This window comes from Pelmatolapia mariae, linkage group LG20 (genome assembly GCF_036321145.2).
Source record: "Pelmatolapia mariae isolate MD_Pm_ZW linkage group LG20, Pm_UMD_F_2, whole genome shotgun sequence".
NCBI classification, from domain to species: Eukaryota; Metazoa; Chordata; class Actinopteri; order Cichliformes; family Cichlidae; genus Pelmatolapia; species Pelmatolapia mariae.
Genome location: NC_086244.1, coordinates 20,362,718 through 20,387,264, shown reverse-complemented (window position 1 = coordinate 20,387,264; position 24,547 = coordinate 20,362,718). Strand labels below are relative to the sequence as shown.

At 40.4% G+C, this 24,547-nt stretch overlaps 1 protein-coding gene across 1 annotated transcript in view; it reads right to left on the bottom strand.

Moving 5' to 3' along the window:
- Positions 1–24,547, bottom strand: part of LOC134618339 (cadherin-4-like) — a 234,670-nt gene that overhangs the window by 42,142 nt on the left and 167,981 nt on the right. The window contains exon 6 of the mRNA XM_063463709.1: positions 3,855–4,010. Coding sequence (XP_063319779.1) covers positions 3,855–4,010 — 156 coding nt within the window. The remainder of the gene's footprint in view (positions 1–3,854; positions 4,011–24,547) is intronic.

Here is a 24,547-nt window from a genome sequence, read left to right as displayed (position 1 = left end):
TTGGGAATGTTTATATCCCTGAGCATGACTTATTCAGCGATATTCCTGTCAGGTGGAAGTACCGGGGATGTTTACTTTATATCATATGAAGTAAAGAAAAAAAAAAGAAGAAAAATCTGATCTTATCTACATCCTGCTCCTAACAACACCAGCTTGTAAATATTTATTCTGGTCAAATGTCAGCGATCAATTTCAGGCGAAGGTCTCTCTACATTATCGTTAGGATATTCATCAGAACCGAAGATAAACTAAACTGGAAAAGACTGAGGGAAAAGTTAAAACATGGAGAGAACAGACAAAGATTCTAAATTTTAACAGGAGCTATTTTTTTCAACATGTAGAATGAATCAAGGGAATGGTATCCTTCTCTTATGAGCGTTACCTGATAGGAAAAAGCTACCTGGTCACTGTAGGAGCAAGAGTGTCAGATATATGAAACAGCCTTCAGGCTCGTTGTGGCAGGAAATAGAATAAGTAGCATTCTCCATCGACTTCTTCTCCTCAGAGAGGTGAAGATCCTCTTCACTGCTGCTCATTCTGTCCTCTCCACCGTCTGCTTCCACTCTGCACCTCCACCAAAATTGCATCTTCAGGTCTCCCTGAGGTTAATTTGACTTTACTTTTTCCACTGCATTGTCTGATCTGTCCTGCACCCAATATCCGTGTGCTGCCATCGCATATCACATCTCACTGTGCTGTAACGGGCTACGAGCCAGGCCCCTTATCTATACCCACCCTCATCCCTCCATCCCACATGAACCCACACCATAATTCAATAACAGCAGGAGTCAGAGATTACCGCCATGTTTAAAGAAGGCAAAATGTAATTCTGGGTCCACATTAAAGTTATTATCTTGAAAGGCGAGGGGGAGAAAACAGACCGTACCAGACAGTGCTATGCATTTGGCAGGAGGCAGCGTCCTGATAGAGATAACAACAGACCCAGAAGCTTCAAGGTTTTTTTCCTCATAAGAATGCATCTTGTTGCATGGCTGGTTTTGAATTTCAGAGTGCTCATTCTTTTGAAATAAAAAAGAGCTAGACCATAACTTTGTTCTGTCCTTGCATGAAATATGAAGTAAACAAAACCGAGACCACAAAGTCAAGTACTAACTTTAGGTATGTTGCAGTTTTCTGGTTAACAATGCTCAATAAACAAAACTTTCCTTGACTTTATTGTTCAGGGGCTGAGAGCGTTTGAGTTTCATACAATGTTGTTTAATTGCATACGTGTTGCTCTAACAGCAAGGGCCCTTTAAAGTGAACTGCAACACCTTTCTTAACTTGTTAAACACACATCTTTATTTTGTCTCATCTGGTTTCCAACCACATTTTGTATTCCCCTCCAAGTAACACTTTTCTTCAAAAACAAACAAGCAGTTCACTTAGGCAGCCTGTAGCAAGCGCCTTCCTTTCTTAACAAATTACTTCATTGATTGGAGCTTCTCTGGGGTATAAATCTGCTCACCTACTACTGAAAGGTTAGATTTGCCAGCTTACCATGACTGTAACTCAGGGTAGGTGCCATTAAAAAAAGGCACACAGATGGTGGCAGGTACAGAGAGAGAGAGAAAACCAATGATAGAAACCTAAATTGATGAACCTAGTGCTGTCGCTCACTGCATCACGGTTTCCCTTCACAGCAGCAGAAAGATGCGTGAAAAGATACGATTGAGCAGCAATACAACAAGCTGTTTCAAATTGAAATGCATTTTTTCTGATTGTTCGGTATTTTCAATGCCTAGAACAGCATGCACAGCACAAAGGTGACAGGAGAGGTTCAACATGATGAAAGTTTCATTCAAATGAGGTGGTGCAGATGTTGGTGTTTTGTCAAAATGCACAGCGTGCATTGAAAAAAAGATGGTTTACATGGTGCATCGGGCCAAAAAACATTCTTAAAATGCTGTTATGTACAAGTTAAACAAACAACGTGTTCTGTGCTCATTATTTAGCTTAGAAATAGACATTAAGTCATTAACATATTCTAGCATTAAAGCATCAATCACACACCATCTGACAACCAGAGTATGTGTCCTACTTGAATTTACCGATATCAATAGTCACTGGCTACAGAACTAATGTTAGTCTTAACAGGCTGACATTGATGCTAATAATCACTTCAATATTTAATATTCCTCTCATGATTGTAAGCTAAATATAAGATTAGGTTATTGCCAGAAGATAATACAGTTAGCATAAAGTATCTAATTCTCTGGAGAGAAGTGAATAAGAACATTGATTGATAAATATATACCCACTACTCGCTTTATTAGTTACACCTCTCTAATCCTTAGTAGGACCCTCTTTTGCTTTCAGTACTGCCTTAATTCTTTATGGTACAGATTCAACAAGATACAGGAAACATTCCTCTGAGATTTTGGTTCATATTGTCCGGACAGCATCACACAGTTCCTGCAGATTTATCAGCTGCTCATCCATCATCTGACTCTCTTGTTCCACCACATCCCGAAGGTGCTCTATTGGACTGAGGTCTGGTGACTGTGGAGTAAGGTTGGACGACTGAACGAATATATCGACTATCGACGTAGGCTGAGCCTTTTGCCGATCGTTTTTACAAGAGCGATTTATTTATTTGCCCATGAGTAAGTTTGCTAATAATGTTGGTTGAAGCTAAGAGAAGCAGTCAACAGAAAAAATAATAGCGCTGTTTTAACGGCACCCTCTTGCAGCTGTGAGAAAATGCACACAGCTGCAGTAGCCTATGTTCCGAAAAAAACAAAAACATTTTATTTAAATAAAAAAAACCCCTACAATGATGGGGAGGGAAGCAAAAGAGAAACTGGCTTCTTTTTCCACTATAACTGTGTTTACAGGCCGTTTACAGGGTTTATCTGTCTTTCACACTCGACCAAACAACAAACACAAAATTAAACAAAAAGTAAGTTAAAAATCAAAATGTCTCTTCAAGCGAACATAAAATAAAATCTCAGTTAAGTCTTTTGTGCGATTTGCTGCATCTCAAATAAATAAATAAATGAATAATCCAAAAAGTAGCTATATTAATACTGAAACAAACAAGAAAAGAAGGTAAAATATTCCCTCCAAACAAAACTTATAAATTTTAAATGTGCAAATCAGTCCGTGGATGATTCCATTGCTCCGCCCATCAAAAAGTCTGCGCCTGCGCAAACACAATGCCTATCATCGGTTATTGGACTGACAAAAGAGAAAGCAGCCATCAGATGATGGATATCATGTGGTCATAAAAATATGGACACGGTCAGCAACAGTCAGTTGGCACTTAAGGTTGATGCAAGGCAAATTCTGACCCTAACAACTGAATGTTGCAGCAGAAACCAAGACTTGTCAGATCAGGCAAAGGTTTTTAATTTTTACTGTCTGGTTGTGGTGAACTGTAGCCTCAATTTCCTGTTCTTAGCTGACAGAAGTGTCTTCTATGCTTTAGCTCATCTGATTCAAGGTTTGAAGTACTGTGCATTCAAAGATGTTCTTCTGCATACCTTGGTTCTTATTTGAATAACTGTCGCCTTCCTATCAGCTTGAATTAGTCTGGCCATTATCCCGTGACCTTTGGGATCAACAAGGCATTTTGGCCCAGAGAACTGCTGACAAGAAGTTGATCAGGTATACCTAATTTAATGGGCAGTAAGTGTTACTGTCTATTCTTAAATGTTCAGGTATTTACATCTTTCTGTGAGTCTGTCATGTGCTACTGTTACCATGCCATGAGAACAGTAATTTGACTGGATGTGACTTTGATGAATTACCAAAGTCTCTTATTCTTCACATTACCCATTAATGTTGCATGTAAAGAAAAAGTGCAAACTGGATATCCATCAATCACAATTTTGTGTGGAGAAGACACTCACGTGATATGAAGAGCGATGTTCTCGATCAAGAGGTTTGGTGACAAACATCTTTCCAAGCACAGGGTCGATACTGAATACTTCATTTGGTGGTTGATCTGCTCCCACCCCAGTGATGCTATAGCGGATTGAGATGTCCTGGTCCTGGTCGGAACGAATCTGCATCCCAACAAAGAAAAAGGAATGCTCAGTCAATCCCAGTTACACACTACATTTTATTAAACCCTGCAGCTTTTTTAACCTGATTGATTTTATGGCTTTATTTCTCTCTTGCATCCAGGAAGCTACACTCAAAAAACATAGTTTCCATTGGCAACCTACTTCTATTTGTACAGTATTGAGTGTGAGGTGTTTATTATTCAAGGATTTATGATATACAGTTGTTTAAAAACCATCTATTGTATATTATTCACTGGAAACATGCAAGGACACACAATCAGAGAAAAAAGAAATTGACACCGAGTCGACATTTCATCACCCGTGGGGACATTATATTACCTCACATTAATTTCTCATGTCTGAGACTTGGGATGATGGCAGATCTCCAATTCAATCTAAGAAGCAGTCATTGGCTATATAACAGTCAAAGCAGGAAACATTTAAGCCCTTTGTGTTACTGCACTGACACCACACAGGAGGCTCACATCAATTTCAACTGGATGTTGGCAGGCATTTCTTCCTATCATTGTATTAAAGATGTAGCTAAGTATAGTGGATTGAATTGTAAGTAAAGGAATAATGTTTCCATGGAGTTAAGGAGCAAAGTCACAGTAACATATGCAGTATCTGTGTTAATGTGGTCTTTGACATCAAAGCAATGGTTCACATACAGACAGAGGGTTAGTCCTGTTAGCTAAAAAGAGCTGCCTGCAATATTTACAGTTATTTTTATAATATGAAAGTAAAATTGTCCACAACATATTAGGTATCCTTGAATGATACTTATATTAAAGACAGAATAGAAATCAGCTGATTCTGAGGTGTCAGATTCTGCAGTCTCTGATATTTCGTAGTATGACCCTGCCTGAAGGTTTAACCTTGCTTCTCTCCCCTTAATCACTACATTCTTAAACCTAATGCTTATCAAGCTGTGGAATATAATTTCCTCACATCATGAGTGCTATAACTATACACACACATATCAAAGCTTGGCATTTCTACAGTAACCTCTAGGTACTCAAGGATTCCATTAGTGCTGCCACAGGGAGTGCTGTGCATTCTGTTTGGAAGAACTGAGATTCTTCAAAAGGAAAAAAAACTGAATTTCCTATTACGTAGGAAAGTGAAAGTATGACTCTGTAATTGATGGGTAATTAGGTAACAGGAAACATAACAATAAACACATTTTGCAGAGGCAAAAATAGGCCAGAGGAAAATAAGGTGCACACTCGATGAAATGCATCTAATAACTGTGGGGCATGGGAAGTAAAACGTTCCCTAAAAAATAGCCCTGCATTTTGGTTTAGCTTTCCTTGCCAGATAGGCAACTAATAGGTGCATTAAGTGCACTGCTCGGTCTGTGATTTGGACTGAAGAGCTGTGTAATGGGGACTCATTTGGAGGAGTTCTTTAATTCATGGTCCAAATAAAGTCCAAAACTCCAAGCAACCCATTACTTTCCATTAACTACATGGCAACCCGAAAAATCAGCTGGTGTATCAAAATTAATCAATCATACACTTTCTCTGGTATGCATGCAAACACACACACACACACACACACGCACACATGCGTACGCGCAGGAATGGTCGACCCCTTTTCTTCTAATCATTGACTATTTCAGTGAAGAGCCTGAGTGCACCAGAAGAGGAAGACTGTCCAAAGTTGTCTCCGTCTTTCACCACTCAAGGAACCAATTTAGCTACACTTTTGACACACCAGGAATTCTGCCCTGCTGAGAAAATAGCTGGAGCAACTAACAAGGACAAGGGAAGGACACAAAGTATTAGGCAGATGTCATCCTGACTCTTACGACAGGTAGAATAAAAACCTGTCACCATTATCGAAGCTGTTATTAGAACTTTTCCCGTTCCGTTCCTCTATATCCGCATTAACATTATCCTCTGCTTTCTGGTTGAAGAATCCGGTCGAGGTGTGTCTTTCTAATCAAACAAATGTGATCAGTTATAGACAGTTTCCCTCTAATGCGAGAAGCACTGTCATAACAGCCTACTAATTCTATTTGTGCATGCATGTACGTGTGTGTGCTTTCTTTAGGGAATAGGAGGAGGAGAACGTCAGAATGCTTTGCACATATCTCAGTGAATTACTGCTGACAGCTATGATAATTAACGAGCTGCAGGCATTGACTGCTATTACTTCAAAGAAACTCTAGCCGTTAAACACCCACAAACTAACAAATATCCAGCTAGCAGCTTAGTTGAACTCTCAATGTACTGTCATTACCCTCTAGTACAGCCAAAGCAAAAAGACACTGCAGCACGCAGACTGCTATACCTCTCCTGTCGCATTAGAAAATACAAGCAATTATTACACATCTGACTGCCAAAGTGCTTCCCCTCTCAATTCACCCCCTTTTCTCCTCCCCTCTCCTTGTCTCTCTTTTTCTCTGCCTTCCCTTCTCCTTTTTAAGTCACTCTTTCTCATCTCCACTTCTCTTTCCTCTCATCTCTCCCCTCTGCTGTACTCTCTCATCACTCTCTCTCTCTTTGCTTCAGGTCTCTGTGGGGACAGAAGCCATGCATGAAAAATGAAATTACTTCAATCCGTTGGCCTTGGCAGTGGTGTATAAATCCTCACCAGTTAGGAAGTGATAGCTCTCCATAATTCCATTTGGGTTTTCCACGCCCCCCTGATTTCCCACCCGTTTCCAAGTCGTCCTGCTTGGGGTGGAGACAGGGATTCAGCTGCATGTTTCCACAGTCATTCCAACCAATTAGCTTTCCCGCCCACAACGTTCACGTAGACACGTTTAAGACTGTTGAGGGATGACGCCAGAGTCCTTATCCTCATCTGTTTCTACCAAATATTTGTGCATGGTTGCATGGGCATACATTTGAGGATTCAAGCATGAACAATTGTGTTTTCTCCACTGCTCAAACATTTTGTTTATGCCAGCTAATGATCTCAAGAAAGGTTTAGACTTGAAAATTCTTTTGCTTTCAATTTTTGGACTCCTGGCTTAGTATAGGCCTTTTGAGGGTTACTATGCAGGCTAAGTTGATTGGTCTGCATATAATGAAGGCAATGAGTACGTGTTACCCTATTTGAGAAAAATTCATGCATTCCTAATTAATGAGACCCAAGTTAAAAGAAAATGTGATTTTTCTTACAATACTGGGGCTAGCGAAACGTCTTCAGGGATACCAGAGATTCTTCCAAGTATGTTATCATTCCCCTATTTCTATCCCAGAATATTGTGATAGGCGAGATGTCATCTCACTTGCAAACAGCTCTCACTGTCATTCTGCCATTTTACATCAGAAGAGGAGGGAATGTGTTGAAAAAAGCACGACATGAAATGAACACAAAGAGCTTCTCATAACTGTATAAATTCTTTCTAGTTTACTTAATGAAAAGAGGAGAAACTCTTTTCTCATCTTGCTACACTTACTATCTTGTACCTCATACAGAAACACTCACGCATAAACATACAAACTCACACACTATTCAATATTAAATATTGAATGGATTTAGTTTTTGGAGTGTCAATAATAATCCAAAACTATTTTTCAGTTCATTCTTTGTCTTTTTTGTTCTTTTCCTTGGTTCTTTCCTCTGTTGTCTTGGCAGTTTGTGTTAAATGCCTATGCAAGTTTTTCTGCAAGAGAGAGACTAGTCGAGAAATTCCCAGCAAAGTGATATCGGCGAGAGAAAGAGGCAGCGACGGGGAGAGAACAAGAGAGAGAGTCATGACTGTATCATCCGGCATCAGAAACCAGACACTGTCTAAATGACCTATTTGTCGACGGATCAAAGCAATTCCCTTCATTACTGACAACATGTCTGGTTCTTAAGGAGATCTTATCAGTGAGCTTAGCTCCCTTCTGCCAGGCAAAACTGAATCAAATGAGAAATTATCATGCCACCGAGTCTTCGGGGAAAACAGAGAAGATGAAGAGAAGAGAATGATTAACACAAAAGTGCCATTCTACCACCACAGGGTGCAGATGAATGAATTCTAGCTTAAAAATTAACTATCACATTTAAAAAGTATCCAACTAGTACTACTTATGACTATATGTCACTGCACAAATACATAAGACTATTATTAATGGTGACGTAGAGTATATCCTAAAGAATATTTGAATCCAACCACAAAAAAATAAAAAATTATATGATCTATACTATGCAAGATTATGAACACACCTTATGAAATGGATAGCTCAGTTAGTCGGAATGATAACTATACATAATGGAGATACTGTTGAATATGGTTTACACAATTAAGTAACACTTACTCCTACAGTGTCAAAAACACATTAATTAGGTAACAAAACTGCTAAAAAATACAGATTAAACCTCAACTCTGTGGAAGTGTCATCTACACAACCTAAAGATGACATGTAGAAATAGAAAAGCAGAAGTTTAAAAAAAACTTATTAAGTGAAATGAATAGAATAAAGGTTCTATATTGTAATGCATTGTAATGCATTCTGATTGTATTTAGTGCTCCTTATAACCTCAAATGTGTGAAGTGGCTTATTACATTAATTCCTGTAGTACGCTCACATCTAAATGACCTCTTAACTTTACATAAATTTTATCTAGCTTCCACTTTGAACACATTAGGCATCAAGTTAAAAATGTACATAATTCTGTCACTGCTTGTTTCTGAGCACAAAGTAATAGAAAGTGGAGTAATGGAGTCACTTGCAGGCAGAAAGAAACAAATAAATTCAATATCAGTTTAACTCACAGACCTTTAGTTAGGGCAAGCAAGGCAAACAGTGCTTGCCCAGCGACATATAAAAACTGACATGAATAAAAATGTACCAAAGTGAAACCTCAACATCTGTGCTCATCTCATGGTGCTTGTTTGCATCCATCCTGTAAATTACTGCCATCTTGTGGCAGTGGCAGCAGTTAGTTATTGTCTTTGGAAATTAGCTTGAATACAAACTATCGAAAATGACAGATTCTGTCTATGACCCATTAACAAAGGCTATATCTTGGTAAGCTGAGTAAACAGTTTTCATGTTTTTCATTTTGGTGTATTTAGAATCATTTTAATGCATGACTCATAACCTCATCTTACAGGAAATTGAAACTGCTATGTCATTTTTTTCACTCCACTGATAAAAAAGTACGTTTCTGGCTGACACGTTTTTGTTTGAGCTGTTGGTGTTTTATCTACCATGTTCTTTACTCATTTTAATATAGAGAAATTAGGCTTGTCTTTTTTTATGTTCAAAGACTGCTATTTATTTCCCACTGGAATATTCCATACATTACACTCCCATCTAACCACTGTCTTAATATAAAGTTAAAACAAATCTACCAGTTGTGCTGAATCCAACAGGAAACCAGATTTCACCATCATCTATCAAAGAATACATCTAAGTGGAAGTTGAGTGATTGCTGTTTAATTGTTAAATTTACCATTATTATATTTCATGCTGTGTAATACTTTACACTATTCTACAAACTCTAAAACCATACCACAGTGCTAAGCATAGTTTGAATTAGTGTAGCAAGTCTCGGTTACTCTGGTTTGAAGGAGTTTTTAGTTCAAACTCAGGTAGCAGACAACTTCACTGCTTTGCGCAGTACCAGTGTTTAAGAGCATTGAGGCTTTTCACCAGCCCACGCAACTCTCACCATGGCAGATTAGGAGCAAAGTGACATAAGTAAACAAAGGAGAGAAACATGCAGAGGCTTAGGGCTCCAAATAAAATTTACCGTGTACACAGACCCTGATGATGCAGTACACTTTCAGTTTGCAGTCTTTCTGCCAATATAAAAAAAAGTTGAAGTCACTTGGAAATGTGACTAGCAGAAAGGAAGATTAAAGATTTAAATCGGGTACTTTTTACACAAACAGCAAAGATGGTATGTTAGTAAAACAGAAAATTATGAGACAATAGACATTTTATTCACGGTGTTGTTTAATGTAATATTTTCTTCTCTGTGCTGGCCTCCCGCTTCCTTAGCTATTGGTGCCTCATTCCTGAGTCTTTTGGATTTGGACTTTGGTCCTCAAAGAAATTCAGCCTCCTCTAGCGTCTCTCTGCTCCTTGTATGCATGCTATCCTTGTCCCTCTGTTTGTTTACTTTCTCCTTTATGTGTGAGTGGTGTTTGATATTTGCAGCCTGTGTGTTTGTGTAGTCTGTCTTCTTTCCAGGTCTCCAGGGAGGAGAGGAGGTCATGTGGCTCAGGCCCCATCTGTTTGATATCGGGGTGCATTCCAATACCCCACTCAGTTTTGCAATGATTTCCAAATAGGTAAAATACCTGGAGGCTTCAGGACCAACTAATCCCATATTTAATTTTTCATGGTGTCCTTTGTTATTCCCTCTGACACATGGGAACATATCCTACACACGTGTGATAAATCAGTGATGTTGTAGTTAACAGATGTTGTTGTTAACAAATACAGTTGTTAAAGTCAACAACAAATCCAAAAACCATGAGACAGGAGACTGACAAGTCCTTTGTTTCAATATTTATCCACCGTCCAGCATTTTAAAATAACATACTGCAGGCTTTTTGATAACTTGCTCCTTCTGAATTATGAAGTATGATGGTCTAGCTTCAAACCTGCTATACTCTATTCTGTGATCTATCAAATAATTTAACCTATCTCAGTGCAAGAAGTTCACCTGTATGTAAAGTCTGTGCATTTAATTGTGAATCATGAAGAACTGTAAAATCTTATTACCACTACAGTTAAATAAATATCTACGTATACTACCAACAATTGTTTATTATTAGATGAAAATTACAAGTAGTGGAAGAATTTTTCAAGCAATTCCTTAAGTAAAAGGAGAAATAAAACATGCCCCATCTTCTCTGTATCACACATGTTGACCAAACAGGGTTAGCAACAGGAAACTTCTCTGTTATGACGCTAAACCACTGAAGCCTATTCACTTGCTAATGCTAGCTGTGTTCCTACACAAAGCATGGTTAGAAACCGATTTTAGAGCAGTGAAAGCACAGTCAGCAGCAACTTGCCTCACACCCTGCCCTCCCATCAGTTTACCGTCAAATACTAGCAGTTTAGCTGGAGTTTTCTAGTAAGATTGAAATAAGCACAGCTTTCAGTGACAATATTGGTCTGCGGCCACAAGATACTAGTAACATAAATGACAAATTAATTGACAATCGAGGAGCTTTATGACAGCTGTCTGACATGAAAGGGGTGACATCGATTTACTTCAGTACATTTTAATTTTTTGAACAAACCCTAAAGAAAGCCATGGGTACATATGGGATTTTTAATATTGTGTTATAATATTAGATTTTAAAATATGGGCAGGAATTACCATAATGTGCAGGTTAACATGTATGGAGAATTGTAATTACCACTTGCTTTGCTATAACATCTTTAAGCTTTGTGAATTATCACAGAAATTACAAAGATCCTTCTGTATGCTTGAAGTTGGTTATTTTCTTTTAGTTTGAGTAATGACCTCGGCTACATTTTCTCTATCTATACTTATAGCATTCAGTAAAACAATAACCACTGCAAAATAACTTGGATTTCATCTGCATTGGAAGCAGCAGCAGCAGCAGTTTGTTAATTGGGAACATCCTTAGTTTCATAATACCTTCTTCAGTTCCATTTACTGAAGCACACGGCATACATTGGAAGTTATATCAGATGTGTAGTCTAGTGTCACTTTTCATGCCTGAGGATGGGGGCATACATAAAAAACATTACCCACAGTAATAACTGTCAATAAAATCAGTGTCAGACGAAATCCTTTTGCATTCGGCTGAATGAAATATTCGACTTCAAACACATTAAAAGGAAGGTGTTGCTTTGATATGAATTGTCTCGCAGCTTTAAGAATGATATCATCCTGCTAGCTTCAAAAAGCAAATATGCTGGAATTATGAACGTCTCAAAAAATTATTTGATTTTTTAGAGGAATGAAAAGTCACCAAGTTTTAGAAAACAAGTAAACAAAAAGTATACCTTGAATGAGTTATTCAGTGGTACTAGCAATGCAAGTATTCAGGGTCTATAATCTGTTACACACTCACCAGCCACTTTGGTACATCTGTTTGACTGCTCATTAACATAAAGGAATGGGCTGGTCTGAGTACATGGTGTCCTCAACTACCGGGACTTTGCCCAAACAACCATCTTTTGGGTTTACAGAGAATGGTCTGCAAAAGAGAAAATATCTAGTATCAGTAGTTCTCTGGAAGAAAATGCCTCATTGGTGTCAGAGGTCACAAGAGAATGGACGCACTGCTTCAAGCTGATAGGAAGGCTGCAGTAACTCAATTATCCTTTCTGGAAACAAGGTATGCAGAAGAGCATCTTTGACAGCACTACACCTTAAGCTTGAAGCAGATGGGCTACAGCAGCAGAAGAACACACCTGATGCCACTCCTGTCAGTTAAGAACAGGAAACTGCAGTTTTCAGAGTTCACCAAATTTTGACTACAGACGAATGGAAAAACATGAGTCTCGATTTCTGCTGCAACATTTGGCTGATCAGGTCAGAATTCACCATAAACAACATTCAAACAGAAATCCATTCTGACTCGTGTTAGCGACTCAGGCTGGTGATGGTTTGATGGTGTGGGGGTAATATTTCATGGCACAAATTGGGCCCCTGAATACCAAATAAGTGTCATTTAAATGCCACAGTGCAATGCAGACAGTTGTGAAGACAAAGAGGGGTCCAACCAGGTACTAGCAAAGTGTTCCTAATAAAGTGTAAATGATTTTACAATTGTATATAAAATACATACACTAAATAAACATTAAAAAAATAAATAACAAAAACAATGAACTTGTAAAAAGCAGCACTGAATTTGAGTCATGAAATACATCAAAATGAAATTCTGCCACTTTGATATGCTATGTAAAAGAAAATCATCCACAGCAAACCCCTGTAGCTATACACAAGTGTAAAGAAACACACAAACACACACAGGCCTGTCACGAGCGTGTCAGTTAGGTGCTCTGTAGTCCACTGGTATTTCAACGGATGACGCTGGTTCAGTGAGCAGCAGGACAGTAGAAACAGTCTGTCACTAGCAGACAGTAAAGTCACAGCAAACCCCTAAAGAGCTGAAAGGCGGGCCTTTCACAGCTCTAAAGCCCAACAAACAGGGATTGCTACTCCAAACACAAATGCCAATAGGAACAAAGAGAGAGATACACTCCTTCAACAGGACAGTAAAGCCTAACAGGCACACAAGAAATGTAGGGATTGGTCAACAGGTCACAAATAGACTGGTTAACACTGAAGAGAAAGAGCCTCTACAAGAGAAAGGTTTTTAGGTGGCATTGCATTTCACATACACACGCCATCTGTCAAATGCACTCTGGTGCACGCTCCGAGATAAAAAGGCACCTTGTGTGTTTTGCTGTGAGTCAGGAAAGTGTCTGCATTAAGAGCTTTCCTGTGGCCTTTTTAAAACACAGACTTCTGCTCAGACTTTGATGTTGAGCATTGTATCTCTTCAAAAGGCAGGACAGGAGTGATGTTGGGTATCTTGGTCTGAATTTGGGATTTTCGAAAATGCACTTACACCTTTAAACATAAAACACGAGCTTAATATCATTTTGTATTCATTAGTTGGCGAGGACTGAATGCAGTCTGCATGAAAAGACGTACCTGTTCCTGTTTGAAATATGTCTTTGACTCGCTGAGTTTGTTAAATCTGGTAGCACTTGATTGTGGTTTAGCTACATTATATGTAAGTCTTTTTACCTATGAGCTTTTTCTCCTACTATTGTTGGATGGCCATGAACATTTTTTGTGGCCTTTTTCAGCTTTATTTGACAGACACAGTGAAGAAAGGATAGGAAAGCGGGGGCAGAGAGAGAAAGGGGAAGACGCGCGCCAAAGGTCCGTGGGTCGGACTCGAACCCGGGCTGGACAGTCTCAGCCGTATGGCATGTGGCTGCCCACTCAACACACTGAGCAAAACCGGCACCCCAGGATGTCCGTGGACATTTAACCAGACTTTTTTGTACTATGATATGATTTTATCATGACCTGTGACCGAAGACGGTGATTTCTTTTTAAAAATGGGTGACACAAAACAGTTGCTTTTTAACTTTCCTAACACAGCTATAAACCATATAAAGGCAGATTTATGGAAGGCACAGAGAGGACAGAAGACCAGAAAGATGCAATCACAGATTTACCCAGTGCAGTTGTCTATTTCAGTATGTGAGAGAATGAAATGGAGAGATAGTGGGTGCTCTGGGTGCTTTTGTGTTATTTGAATGATAGCTAGAAGTGACGCAGGTAAGATTATTAAAAGACCTTCCTCCGCATTAGTGAAAATAACATGGAGTAATAGAAGTTAAGCAGTGAATGACTTTTCCAATTATTGCAGTGTGAAAAGAGTCTGGTCTTTAATAGTGAAGGCTTATGGCAAATTAGAGGTGCTATTCTCCCTAGAGGTAACAATGGAATGACTCGCCCTCCTCACTCTCCTCTTCCAGGCTGGGAGAATGAAAATAAGGCAGCCATTGTAGTGGCAGACAAAGAGTGGCCGCACCCCTTAGCTTTGGTTTAGAGGGGTGAGAGTGTGAGGGCTGCTATCTCACTGTAACCCCTCTCCCTCTCCTTCTCTCTATCTCTGGCCCTCTCTTTCATTAGAAGATTGATTAAATTGTAAAATTGGGAGTGTGATGGATGCATGAATGACTTCTCCAGTCGCTCCCCTAGGCTTTGACAAGGACAATATCAAGGACCCCCTGTAACTCCCTTTTCCTGCCTCGTCTCTTTATCCCCAGGAAACCCAATCTGGGTAATTAGAGTAAAGAGCGTCGGAGGCTTATAAGATAGAGAGAGAGAGAGAGAGAGAGAGAGAGAGAGAGAGAGAGAGAGAGAGAGAATAACAGTGGCACAAAATCTGCTGCCACTGCACTTTTCCCAGTCATTACTGCCCCCCTCCCAACCTCCATCCATACGCACGCACATACAGTTTTTGCACTGTCCACCATACACAGACCACTTTCTCACATCCCTTCTCCTTCCTTCTTCCTCTCACTTTCTAAATCCATCAGGCAGCAGTGAAGAGAGAGAAATGCAGACTAGAGGGAAAATGGAGGAAAGAAAGAGTGAGGAGAGTGAGAAAAAGGGAGAGAAAATAAAAGTGGCTGTGAACTCACTGCATCAGCAGAACTTGGTAGCAGAACATGAGCCCTTTTGGCTAGAAACCTGGAAACAGTAAGTGCAGAGAAGTTGCCAGAACTTGTATGATTGGACAACCGTCTGGTAAAATATATACATGCTGTGAGAAAGCGGACGGAATTTTCCCCGACGACCAGACATGCGACCTTTGTGGGAACATATGCCGCGAGAAATTTGTCTTGAATTTTCTCTGTCAAAGAAACACCCAGTTACATCACTGCATGGATGCATTTCTAGTGGACTTTTGCTGAAGGGCTGTTTGGAAGAAAACGCTTACAGTACATTCCTTCCAGCCTACGGGGAGAAACCCTTTGGAGATATCATAAGGTAAACAGGTAAACAGCTGTGAGTAAAAAGGCAAAAGAGGAAAGGTGTTCAGGTAGAGGCGGGAGCAGTATGCACTTTTGATGTTGACTGGAAGCCTGACAAAATGTGCTGCTCCCTGCCAAGTCTGCCCCTGCCAAGCACAGGCAGAAACTGAAGAGGGGCTGGACCTTGCAATGGTGCTGCTGGGCGTTTTGAAAAGTTGCGCATTTACACATACATGCATGCAAAGACAAAGACGCATACACGATGGCTCTGCAGCCTCTGTGTGTCAGAATGTTTCCCAGGATGTTCTGGCTCCCACTAAGTAAGCGAGGGATTCTGCCTGGCAAACCTCTCCTCAGCAAGAGTCCAGCTGTCATCTTGACAAATGAACCTTGGAAGAGTGAAGAGGTGTGTGTGTGTGTTTGTACAGCCATGTGTGTCTGCGGATCCGTGCTTGTGGGTTTTTGCTGGTGCATGAGCACAGCACGTGTACCATAAGGATGACTTACAGATGGCTGGTGTACAAGAGGATTTAGTTTTTTTGACAAGCAGCAGGACTGTCAGTCCTTGATTGATAAAAATCAGAAAACAGTTTAGAGCCACGGAGGCCACTTTCTCCAAACCTCTTTCTTTTCCCGGAAGTTATCAGGAAAGCATTTCTGAAAATTTGGAAATGCACCAGCAAGCTCAGCTGCTATACGCCGTGATGCAAGGCGCTGTGCAAAGCGCTATGCATCAATGACATTGCGGTTTTATGAACAATGTGAGGCGTTAAATCTTTTATAGAGCCAAAGGAGTAAATGTTCTCTTCTCCTGGAAATCAAAAACAAATAAAAATGTATAAGGATCATCAGGGTGTACTGCCCAGTGATACTTACAAGTGAAACACAATGATAAACCTGGAAACTTTTTTTTGGTCTGGTGCTAAACTGTTTATCATAGGAGCTATTTCATCTTGAGAGGTTGTGGGGGATTTTACTGAACTGTGAGCAATTTTATTACAAGCATACACAGCCACGTTTTCTTACTTGTACCAGGTCTTTGTGTGTGTCTGTTTGTGATCTTGTCTGTGTGCACAGTTGCCTCTGTACAAAAACAAGATCATCCCATGACAGTATCTATTATGCTTCCATGAAAAGGTTCTGACTGAAACCTTTTATTGTAAGTGACAAAGTAAATGGGATCAGATTATTCTTGTGCAGGCCTCAATTTTGATTTCCTTCACATTTTACTTTCGGGGGGAAAAAAAAGAGTTAAATATGAGGAAATGGAAAAATACGAGCACATTAAATAAGATAAGAATATTACATCGCATGACTTGCATCCCAAAGCGTTTTCAGTTCAATTCAGTAACATGCCCAAGGACGTTTTCTCCTCACTATTACTCCTTTCTTCATTCCCTGTAAAAGCTGCTGCTTTATGATGAATCTGATTTTATTTCGTAATGTCTGTCTCTTGGGAAAACATGCCGACATAACTGAGCTGAGGTGGGGGGAAAAGCATCACCTGACGGGACAACTGCCATGTCTGCATCTGCATGTCTTTTGTCTTCATCTGTCTGCCGGCTTGACCCACTTGTCTGCATGCGTGATTCTCTCTGTAACTTCCTTTCTGCTCTACTGCCAGCCTGTCTGTCAACCTGTCCTTTCCATTCGACTGACCTTGCCTCATAAGACCAACAATCGCACCCACCCTTTGTCCCCAACACTTCATTACTGGTCCCCACCGCCTCGTGTCCCCTTCTGAATATCTTTCTTCCAATTTTACTCCTCATTATTTTTTCATGTCTTTAGAGAAATACAGAATCTTGGCTCTCCTTCATCCTACTGATCCACAGGGTCGCCGAGGCCAACCTCCAGGGGACCAGACAGAGGCTGTTTGTTAAGCTGTTATTTATCTCCTTCATAAAGTCCTCCTCATCTCCTATTAAAGAGCCTAGAACTGTTGCCCTTGACTCACACATAACTCTTGTGTCTTTTGGTGAGATGATTTACTGTTTAATTTAACACCAACTGAACCCAGGAGGGAGCCTGCCTGGTGCTGCCTGATGTCATATCAGAGAGGAATACATTGGGGTTGTGAATATGTGTGTGTGTGTGTTTTTGTGTCTGCTGTTTGTGCGTGTGCAAGAGTGAGTGGGTGGCTTAGGTGGAGGTTTTGTGTTGTTGTTTGTTTTGTTTTTTTTCACAGCTAAGCCTTAGTAGTAGCTGCTCTGGGCCTCGTTGTGTGCAACAAGGCCACGGCTGGAAAATTTTCTCTTGAAAAATAAACCCCGCTGAGTATGCCTGATGAACATGTTTACCAGGACTTCACGCCACTAATTTAAAAATAATGAGATATTAAACAGTGAAAATTACATTTCAGTCTCACTTTACTAAGCAGAGGATGAAACAAAGGCCAAATGCTGTTGACAAATACACAAATGTAGTAACAATTAGTTTTCCAGTCAATACCAGAACACTGTAGAAGATTCAATTTCCTGGTGCTGATAAATGTAATTACATTGATTGCACTAATTTCACTAGAGGAAAGGAAATGAAGTTCACAAGGTGCCAAAACAAGACTACTGTACAAAGAGTGGGAGTCTCTGAGGAATGTCGGGAATTATTCATGAGAAACCGGAATCATAAGTAAGCATACTGAAATGGTTCTGTTAAAGAATCTTTAAAGCTTTTCTCTTCATAGTTCACGTTTGTCCTCCACTACCTCCTTGCATAAGATATTAATGTGACTGTAGGTGCTCACCCCTTTTTAAATAGCATTGAGATCTCATGCTATTCAGAAGATCGTCAAATTGCTTTTATGGTCAAATGTTTCATTAATGATTTGACCTGTCAAAAAAGACAGCAGTGAGGGTGTTCTTCCATCGCAAAGACTCCATTAGCAGGAGAAACAATGTAAAGCACTTTCAACTTTCTTTGGTGTTTTACTCGTGCCATCATAACTCGATATCCAGCTTCGTCCCAGATGTCATATGAGCTCATTGAAAAAAATAATAAAAGGATGAATTATATCTGAATGCTTCCAATTTACCTTTGCCTGACCCAAGGTTGATGTAGCTGTGCACGAGCAGATGAGTTAATATTTGCGATGATCATTTTTTTATTAAGTAAATAAGATAAATTGTTTACCAAGACATGCACACACAGCACTTTGGGTGTTTGAGTAATGAACCTTATTTTAATGTGTAATCAAATTGGCCAATTAGCACTGAACGCAAATAGAAAGGAGGACGCTGAAAGGAATATGATGTACAGTATTTATGGCAAAGTAGTGGATGAACTATAATGGAAACGATGGCACAACAAGAAAGGTTACGAGATGAAAGGCTTTTCAATCTATCCCGGGGAGATGTAAAAGCTTGTTCTGGCAATCAGGGAGAATAGTTTGAGATATTTTATTTAAAAAATAACAATCCAAAAATAAAAGTCAGAGGATCACCAAAATCAATAAGCTTGTCTGAGGGCCATGAATGACTGCATAAAATTTGATGATAATCCATCCAGTAGTAATGGTATGTTCAAGTCTGGACCAAAGTGGTGGATCGATCAATCACTAAAGTGGCAGACAGGCCAACCAGCTGAGTGCCATTTCCATCCTTGGAGCAATTCTCTAAAGAGCAAAGCGAAAAGAAGAGCATGAGAAAATATCAAACTGTATTTCTAGCAAAATGATCTTCAATGTCACCAAACACTGGATGTTTGTGCTGGAAGAAAATTCACAGCTGGGGTTTGGAAAGGAAATACCTCGTGTGAATTCTCGGGGAGGTGAAATCAAACAAAAAAGATGAGAGTTTAAAACAGGCCAAGATGTGTTACAGCGTAAAGACAAATGAGCACAAATGAAATGCTGACATGACTGTTCGTGCTCTCCACCCTGGACTGAGGCTGCTGCCTTTTCTTTCCACTTAATACTCTGTAGGAGGGCCACCCTTATCAGAAAAACATTTATTGTTTCTTTCTTTTCTTCCCCAGCTTGATAGAATGTGTGTGTGTGTGTGTGTGTGTGTGTGTGTGTGTGTGTGTCTGCTAAAGGCTTTAGCAGACTTTATACTGTAGATGCATCAGAACAATGGAATAATAAAAGACAAAACATGGCACGCAAACATAAAATGCTTCAGTACATATACAGCTGTGCACATACTTTTCATGTATTTGATGGAATTATTGTAGCCACAAATTTGAATGTTTTTGCAGCCTGAATTCATTTAGCCTCTGCATTTCAACTTTTATAAATCATTCCATATGGGGACCAATGTGGTTTCCTAGTGGCCAAGCTCTGGATTGGGCTGTGATCCTTAAATACTTGCATCCCTGTGTTTCACCATCCTGTGGTTTTTTTTCTGGTGGACTAGGTTGAAAAAAAAAACAAGATGGAGTCCTGTTTTTCTGGCTTTGCTTTCCCTTCTCTTTGTTCAGGGATAAAGCCGAAATGCGACCAAACAAAACCCCAAACAATGAGCATATACAAAGGCAAGAGCGCAGCACATGCGCTTTACTGATCCTTTGTTTGCTTTCTGTGTAGGACAAGTAATTCTTCTCTGTGCCTGTGTATGCATCCGTACGTTTGTTTGTGATTGAATGTGTGTGTGTTTGTGAGCATATGTCTCGGCAGGAGGGAGGGAGCGAAGATGAAGGGGGAAGACTGGAGCGGTGCAGTGCTGGTGTTGGCCGGGTGGTGGGGTGGCAAGTGCCAGAAGGCTTCATTAGACTCAAGGGAAGAGGCTGTGAACAGCAGTTCTCCAGGAAATCTGTTAGACCTAAACACAGACATGCCTCTGATCCGGGTCTAGCCCTACAGTCCCTCTTTCTGTTTCCCTTCTCTCTCAGTCATATCCACCCATCTATTCGCCAGTGCAATTAGCTCCAGCTCACTTATACAGTGAGGAACAGTCCCTACTTTTTGTCCCTCATTTTCTTTAAGATTCCTTTCTTTTTTCTGTCTGTTTTTCTGGTGGTGTTGTTGTTGTTGCTGTGTCTGTTAGTGAAGCGGAGCAGTCATTAATCACTGGTAAATGTACGCAGAGAAAGCAGACACCTCGGGGGTGGGGTGCGATGGGGAGTTCTCTCATTCTGCTCGAAAAACGCTTCTCAACACGCTCCATAGAGAGAGATGTAGAAAATGGAGCACAGGTGCTGCAGCGAGTGCAATAAACATAACCAGATGCACTGCAACACACAGACAATCTGATACAAATGTCAGTATTTTGTCAGCGTTTAACTTACAGGGTCTAAATCTACTAGCAGGAAATAAATACCTACAATCAATACTGAAACAAATGACAAATCAACTATGATGTCCAATAAAAGGCTTTCTGATCATATCGGTGACTGAAGACAAGAGTCCATCTGTTTGGCTTATTGTTCTCCTCGCTGCTCTTTCTCACCATGGTATTCCTGTCAATATAATGTCTGTGGTTACTAAGGGATGCAACCGCACTTTATCGGAATATCTGGCTTCTTTGTCTGAAGGAGAGCCAGCAGACAGAAAAATTTTCTTCCAAAGAAATATTATCCAATAAAAACAACAGTTTAGCTGAAATTGCACTCTTTTCACATCCCTGAGTCCAGCTCGCAAAATAAATGTCTTCTCTCTCGAAACAATATCTCCACTAAACAAAACACTAGAATATTACCCAGAGCTGTGGAGGTTAGAAAAGGATTGAAAAAGTGAGAGACGCTGAAAGGGGGAGAGAAGAGTGAGGACAAGGATAACTACAGACTGTCTTGGGGTGTGACCACATCTGCCCTGACACCAGTGATGTTGACGTTCTGATGCACGATTACTTGATTACATTCTCATCACAGGCTTTTATTTCCTGACTCCATCTTTTGATCATATTTTGAAAAATGCTTTTTATTATGAGGCTGAGAGTTTAAAGACGGCAGCATTGAAGAAAAATGAGAGAAGTCCAGCCAAAGGTGACAGTGCGTGCCTCACCTCCATAGCGTGCTAATTCACACAAGCTGTCATTTCTCATTTTAGTCCACACAAATCCAGAACATGTCCAGGGAAAAAAAAGCAAAACAAAACCTCACTGTTCTTTATTTGTGTCTACTATGTTAAAGCTCAAGTGTGGAAGTTTTCTATGCAAATTGACTGCCTTTACATTCATGCCTTTGCGATCTGAGTTCACACAATGCTGATTAAGCCTATCAGCGACAAGTAAAAAATCTCTATTTCCCAGGAGCACGGTTTTAAATCTGCTGCCTGTGGTGACATACCCACCCTGGCATCTCAACCGTGATGCGCTTTATGTCAGACAGGAATGATTGATTTGCTGGAGCTGAAGAGAGGAACAACTGTAGTGATAAAGGCAGTAAGGATAGCAACTTACAGTACAACAAAAGCTATGGTGAAAAAGTCTACAAAGTATCTGATGAAAAAGAGAAGGATAACAATCTTTTAAAAAAGGCCCACTATGTTTTAACACTAGTCAAGAATGCAGCAACAATATTTGTGTGATCACTGTCACTATCTGGACTGGCATTTATAAAGGAGTTTAAAATCTTAGTGACCAATGTCCATCAAACTGCAAGCCACATCTTGACATACGCTTTCTTCTATGCACTTTAAGTAATATCTAACTCACATCCACCGACAATTTAGAAGCGCCAGTCAACTTAACCTATGTCTTCAACCAGACAGCACAGTGGTGCGGAGGTTACCACCGTTGTCTCAGCACAAGAAAGTCCTGGGTTTAAAACCACCAGCTGGTTCTCTCACTGCCTGTGTGTAGGTTCTCTCTGGGGACTCTGACTCCCCCTCATGGTCAAAATGCATGCATGTTAGGTTAATTGGTAATTCTTGGCCCTGGGTGTAAGTGCCAATGGTTGTCTGTCTCTATGTGTTCAGGGTGCACCCTACTCTTTGCCCTATGGCAGCTGTGATAGGCTTCGGCCTGTTTGTGAGCCTGAATTGGATAAGTGGAAAAAAATGAATGTCTTTTGACGAAAGAAGTCCAACAAGGCAGAACCACACAGAAAGGGCCAAGCTGACCAAGAGGGTCTAACCTAGGTGACAGCACCTGTCACTGGATCACTGCAGAGACTTCAGGTTTAAGATACTGGATAAAAATATATTTTCATTGTGGTACTAAAACCTTGCCTGTCTGACAAAACCAGTGTTTATACTCTTTGCTATTTTCAACTGGCAGCAGTACAACAACAACAACAAAAAACCCCCCAAACATTTCAGACATTTAATCATAAATGGTCTTACTCTTTATCTATGCTGTTGTTTCATCAGGGGTTTCTTCATTTATTTAGCTGATGGTTGTTCTAATGGTGGGGTTAAGCAATTGTTGGGGCGAATAAGGGATTTGGGGGGAATTGGGTGGTTACGCTGAGTCTTTATTTACCCAAGCAAAAAAAAAAATCGATGCCGCTCTGCTGTAGGAGAAGTGTGTGAATCAATGAAAGGTTTCAAAAAGCCCCTGTGAAAAATCAATGTCCCTTACATACTATTGATGGAAGTTTGGCCATAGAAGAAAGAAACGACAGAGAACACCTGTTTATTGTGAAAAATTACTCTGCTCGCTCTTTGTTATAGGCTTTTTGGATCTCTTTGTTTTGTCTAGAACAGTGCTAACAGTATTTCTGTATCCTTTCAGTTGCTCTCTTTGCTAGCCTTCCATTTTATCCTTTTGTTACAAGTTAGGCAGCGCTCATGCCCATTTGTTGTAAGGAAGCACTACTGGCCATTATCGGCAAAGGAAGAATAGCTACATTCAGTCTCACAACTCTGACACTAGAGGTTGATAAGGTCTAACATTCAACCACAGAGTGATATCATGTACACAACAACTTGATGTACAGTAGGGGAGTGCAGGGTTCTGAAGCCGTCATCTCAGCACTGCTATTAATAAAATTCAGTCAATAACATTCCACTGTCACTGCCTTGACTTTAGAGACCGATAGGAGAACAGTTCTGCCATAACTTTGCCTATGCAGTCAACATTTCCCTCGAGCCATGTCAGGCTGCGAGCTGCGAGGCCAATCAGTAGGGGCTCTGTCCTGACACCTGCCCAATCGTGTGCTAGCGTGATCAAAGTGACAGCGCTGTAGACCTGCAGAGATACAGGTGAGGGCTGCTGTCACCCCACCTGTCCGACTGATGGCAACTCGGCCAGGGCAGGGAGAAAAGTACTAGGATGGTCGGGAAGGCCACTGCCTGCATGTCACTCAGTGCTGTGTTGGATGACAGAACAGCCCATTAGGAAAGAGACTGACTTCACAGACCATTAGAAGTAGCATCACACAGCCATAGTGCACAGAACACTGAGTAATGGTGCAACTGAAGGGCGACCGAAAGACTCCAAGCGCTGCTTCGAGACCTTTTTTTATTGAATAAAATATGCATTTTTGCTTCATTTTTTTGTTGTTTTGAGGGAAAAGAAACAGATGCATAAAAGCCCGAATTCTCAACAGAGGACAAAGTAGGTTATTAGAAAGGACTAAGCAGATAAACAAAAAGTATGGCAAAATTATCCCCATGCCATCCACCCCTGTGTCCTTGTTAAAATCTCTAGCTCTCAGTATGGCCTTTCCTGCCCTCCAGTCATCATTAAAGAGAAAGACGGGAGCTTGAGAGTCCAACAGAGGCATCAACACGCATCACTTCTCCTCTGCTCGAAACGCTCAGCTCTCAGCAATCCACTAGCCCCTGACGGACCTATTTACCGCACAAAGTGAATTGTGTTTGGCTGCAAACTATGCTTCCAAATGTTCCTTTGATACCCTCTCTCTCTTTTCCCCTCCCCATCTCCTCTGTCTCTCTCTGGTTCTGACCAGCTCATGGAAATAGAAGAACTGTCTGGCCAGTTTATTGCTGGTGTAGCACTACTCATGGGCTCAGCAGGCTCAGATGAGAACGCCACACTGTGCCAGGCTGATGGGACACACTCCAGCTGTAGAGGCACTCACTCCAAAACACAGACTTACAAACTCCTTCCTCTTTGACTTGATGTTTTTGTTTCACTATGGAAGAAAAAAAAGAATGAATAAAAAAGTTTCCTTCTAGTAGCTCCCCAGGCTTTTCCCTGGGGACTGGATGAAACCCAGTTGAAAAACAAAGAATAGAAACAATAG